Here is a 5,187-nt window from a genome sequence, read left to right on the forward strand (position 1 = left end):
GGTGTTGCTCCTAGAATTAAGTCGATTCGAAACTCGACTTGTCGGACGGGAGGTATTCCAGGTAGATCTTCATGAAATACGTCAGGGAAATCACATACTTGAGGTATGTCCTTGATTTCTTTTATCTTTCTTCTCTTATCTACGATGTGGGCTAAGAATGCGCTACATTTCTTATGTAGATATTTATGGGTCTTAGTACAAGAGATGACTTTGAGGTTCTTCCCAGATTTATCGCCATAGATAACCAAAGCTTCGCCGTTTGGTAAGGGTAGTCGTATCGCTTTCTCATGACATAGAATTTTGGCGCGATGTGAAGATAACCAATCCATGCCAATTATGACATCAAAACTACCGATAGGCATTGGCATGAGGTTGACGTGAAAAAGGTAGTTATTAAGAGTTAACAGAAAGTTTTCTAGGATTTCCTGTGTTTTCTCGGTTTGACCCTTAGCGATTTCTACTTCATAGATTTCTTTTAATATGCTAGACTTATGACTTAACAATTTTCTAAATGTCGGCGTTATAAAACTTCGATCTGCTCCAGAGTCGAAGAGTATGCTAGCGTATAAATTATCTATGAGAAAAGTACCATATACAACCGAAGGGTCCTAGATAGCCTCTCTGCTTCCGATCACAAATGCTCTGCCACACCCTATTCCTCCTTGACTCCTTAACTTTGGACATTCTTTCTTCATGTGTCCAACCTCTCTACACTCATAACACTTTCTTTCTTCACCACGACCGGTTCCAGTATTTGTTTGCTGATTGACTGTTGCAGGTGTTGTGCTCCTGCAGTAACTAGCAGTATTCCCCTTCTTTTTGCATTTTGTGCAAACAAAACAGTCACCTGGGTGATGACGGTTGTAGTGGTTGCACCATCCAGACTTTGGTTGAGTAGGTACTGCTGTTGTGGTTGCGTAGTTGGTTGCCACTTCTTGTCTTTTCTCAGATGATTGTTTGGGATTTTTCTTAATAAACTTGCGCTTGTTTGTTCTAGCTTTGGGAGACTCAGCCTTTGAGACCACTTCTGTTCCATGGATCTTTGTGAGAGTTAGCTGATGAGCTATCCTCTTGGTGCTGTCATAAGTCGTAGGCTTTGATGCGATCACCATGCCTTTGATTTGCGATGCTAAACCCCAGATATATCGCTCAATCTTTTTATATTCAGGGGTCACAACTGTTGGACACATTACAGCAAGATCATTAAATCTAGCGGTATAAACTTTTATCTCTGAACCCTTCATGGTTAGGGTCCACAGTTCTTGTTCCAGTTTATGTATTTCCTCCCTAGGACAATACTCCTCTACTAGCATCATTTTTAGCTCCTCCCATTTCATGGAATTTGCAGTATCAATTCCCATTGTATTCACATGGATATTCCACCATGTAAGTGTTGCGTCAGCGAAAGTACATGCTGCAAATCGTACTTTACAATCATCTGGACAAAAGCTTATTTGAAATACGGATTCTGTCTTTTCTATCCACCTTGTCAAATTCATTATCCCTTCATTTCCATGAAAGATTTTTGGCCTACAATTCATAAAATCTTTGTAGGTACATGTTCTAGCGGTCCCTACATGGCCTTCATTTCTAACTCCATCTCTTGTGACACTAGATAGAGCCGCAGCAATTCTTTGAGCTATGATTTCTTCAAGTTGCACTGTACTTATTGAGGGGTTTATTTCTGGCGGTGATTGTGGTTGTTGTTGTGGTGCTGATGGTCAGTTAGGGTTTAGCCGATTACTCCTTCTAGGCATTTTGTTTTAGTTCCTATTATAAATAATAATAAATTTTATGAGTTTTGTTGATCATTTAATACACGAGTACTAAATACTCTAGTTATTATTCATAGCGTAAAACATAATATACAACATAATGATTACTATAACGTATGCTTCATATAATTACCAATGGTTACATCAGTTTATTTAGGTTTATAAGAGAAAGGTTTCTATAAACATTGCAAAATTTGCAAGGTTTTCTACATCCTTGCTATAAACTTTCCTCTTTTTGCTTTAACTAGTCTGATTTTCTCAATTTACATAACCACTAGTTGTAGCTTATCTACCAGAAACCTAAGTGATGACCCAGCACGTCAGTGACATTAACCACTTGCTCTTCAAGTGCTTGAGTTCTCTGCTCAAGACTTCACATGCGTTCTTCATTTCTTGAGGTTTGATTGTAGAGCTCTAACTCTGCAATCTTGGCATCGTGAGTAATCATTTCATTATAAGCAAAATTTATACGATGATGGACATCCATCACCGATTCCTGATCTCGTGTGCTTTGTCCTTCTAGCCTTCGCACTCTTCCAGAGAGATGAGTAGCCCTCCCTTCAACAATTTCCATCTTATCTTCAATTTTCACACTTTTCTCAAATAATGGCGATAAAGTGTTATCTTCAGAAGAATGTGGGAGATGTGGTCGAGATGACTGACCAGTCTCATACATCTTGGCAGCTTTTTCTTCTGCCACCCATTTATCAACTGTTTGTGCGATCCATGCAGGTTCATCTTGAACTCTATGACTTCCTGAAGATGTTGCCTTCTGACTCTTCTTAAGCTTTTTCCATATCGGTATAGATTTACATGCAGTGCGTTTCATTTGTACTCCTCCTGGAACTTTACGGTAAAGAGTGTTCAGTGGTGGTAGAGATGATGCCACCGACTCTGTCTCCTCCATGGATTCACTTTCTTCCATTGGTTCACTCTTTTCCCATTCGTTGGAGGGTAAAGGTGCTCCATCGTCAGAAGTTATTGGATGAAAGGTGGTTGGAGTTACACGGTAGTAAGGATTGCCTACCATCATAGGGAATGAAAGTTTCTCTTCTTCATCCGTATCCTCGATGATTATCCATTCTCGTGAATGTGCCATGTCGGATTCCTATACATTTTGGATCACCAAGAGTTTAGTCTATCAAATATTTCTCCCAAATTAAATAGTTCATATGATCTGATCATTATAAAATGTAGTTACGCACCTACACCTAGTTGTGATAGGATTTATGCACATATAAATTTTAGTTGGAATATTTGATCTAAATCCTTGAGATCAAAAACATTCCTGGTATTAAGGAGTATTCTCATCGCGGGTCTGAGTCTTTATATATGACTCTATATTCTTATTTATTGTATTCACGCTTTTACTATTGTTTGTTACTTCAGGTCTATCTGATAAGGCTCCGGCAAGTCAGGACTGTCGAAAGGGTAGGATCATTTTAGCATATAGCCGTTCTGAAATCCAGCAACCCAAATCGACATGTCTATCCTTGTCAATGCTCCCGTAAGTAGTCCTTCAGTAGTATAATTAATAATACTTTTTATTTATAGGCTAAGGGATATACCTAAACCTAATAGAGTAAGTCCTAAACTATAGACGTGCTTTCCTAAGAAAGTACTAGTTCACTATAGTTAATAGCTCTGATACCAATCTGTCACACCCCGGCCGTCGGCGGAAACACCGGGTAGTGTAACATCATTTTTCGTATCATGGTTATATAACAAACATTGAACAATACTTAAAGAAAATACATACCTTTATTGATGATTGAAAGTTACATTATTGTTTTCCTAGTATTTATTACATAATATCCGACTATGACATACTTCTTAATGAACAGAAAGATAATAGTAAAACTTCTCATGTTCGAATACATACTAGCTTTTCAAGTTCCTGAACACACATGCATTTTAAAATACGTCAACATAAAGTTGGTGAGTTCACAGGTTTGACTCCATAAAATAATACATTTTTACACATTCAAAAGTATAGTTTTGAAAGTATCATTTTGACTCTCCAACATTAGGTATAATGGTATACTTATCAATTAAGTGTTATACCTAAATATTTCTTAATCTTAAGGTATCAGTAGGGGAAAACTTATACTTAACATTAATACTTGTATACGACAAGGTATAATGTTTCTAACAATTTGCTACCATGAGCCTGTAACCTCTGCTATGACATAATACCTCTGATAGAACAATACACTCATGATTTAACATGAGAAACAACACCGTACGCTTCATCGACACCGGAATAATAACAAATAAAAGGATAGTTCATCACTTGTATTTGGTTGACTGTAGCTAATAGTCACAAGTGGGGTGGTCAGCCCGTATACTAATTATACACAACTTCCTCGCTCACACGAGATTAATGGTTATAGTTCAAAGGATTTCCGCTAAGATCCCCAATCTTAGTTGATGAATACAATTACTCATGTAGACTTTGACGGCTTCCTATAGCTCTAACAACAAAAGCATTTTCATGTCTAAAACCTTAAGTTACTAGACTTTGCTTTTAAATAATATTTAGGCAGTATAATAGCTATATCTTGAAGTAAAAAACCAGGTTTTATCTTGACCTAAAACCAATAATAACAACATATAACATTTCTAGTTTTATCTTGACATAAAACTATCAATAACAATACCAAGTTTTATCTTGACATAAAACTGACAATAACAACATATAACATATCCAGTTTTATCTTGACATAAAACTATTAATAGCAACATACTATATAACTTAACATTTAGAACTTTCGAATATTACTTCGGTAATATATCGCACACAACATATATGTAGAATCCTAAGTATAACTCAAGATCTACATTAGTAAATTAACATACTGATAAGTTAATAATAGTTGTATGTATTAAAAATGTTATATTTAGAACAATCATATCTCGATTATCATAACTATATACCATCATATAGATATAATAATAACATATATACAATGAACAACATGCGTTTTCCCCCGAAATATTAGAAAGTGGGAACGTGAAACTCACCCTAGTAGCGTGATTTTATGTTATCTAAGCAAAACGGACAGCGTGCGAGATCGTCGGGGCTCGGGATGCAAGATGGCTTCAGCAAGGGAGAGATGAGATAAGGAAATGGTGTAAGGAATAGCTGAAGTCGGACCTGCTACTTATAGTAAGAATTTAGGACTCTCACGTCATGAGTGTCATAAGGCTCACGTCGTGAGTCTTGCATAATCACCCCATAGACTTTCCATTTGCGTCCCTAGCTTCGGAAGGTGGTCATGTGACTCCTCACGTCGTGAAAAACACCTTGTTCACGTCGTGAGTTTGGATCCTATCCCCTCGCAGCCTCGTCACACCTTCTAGATTCCGAAATGTGGCAAAATGACTCATCACCTCGTGAGTGTCATAAAGC

At 37.2% G+C, this 5,187-nt stretch overlaps 1 protein-coding gene across 1 annotated transcript; it reads right to left on the reverse strand.

Annotated features, from left to right (window-relative positions):
- Positions 1 to 608: 608 nt before the first annotated feature.
- Positions 609 to 1,499, reverse strand: LOC111899602 (uncharacterized). The gene has a single exon (XM_023895432.2). The coding sequence runs from the start codon at positions 1,497 to 1,499 to the stop codon at positions 609 to 611; it is 891 nt and encodes a 296-aa protein (XP_023751200.2).
- Between the last annotated feature and the right edge of the window lie 3,688 nt (positions 1,500 to 5,187).

This window comes from Lactuca sativa, chromosome 1, assembly GCF_002870075.4.
Source record: "Lactuca sativa cultivar Salinas chromosome 1, Lsat_Salinas_v11, whole genome shotgun sequence".
Lineage (NCBI taxonomy): Eukaryota > Viridiplantae > Streptophyta > Magnoliopsida > Asterales > Asteraceae > Lactuca > Lactuca sativa.

Excerpts from the sequence above, each read along its gene's own strand:
- LOC111899602 (XM_023895432.2), bottom strand. The coding sequence starts at position 1,499 with ATGAATTTGACAAGGTGGATAGAAAAGACAGAATCCGTATTTCAAATA.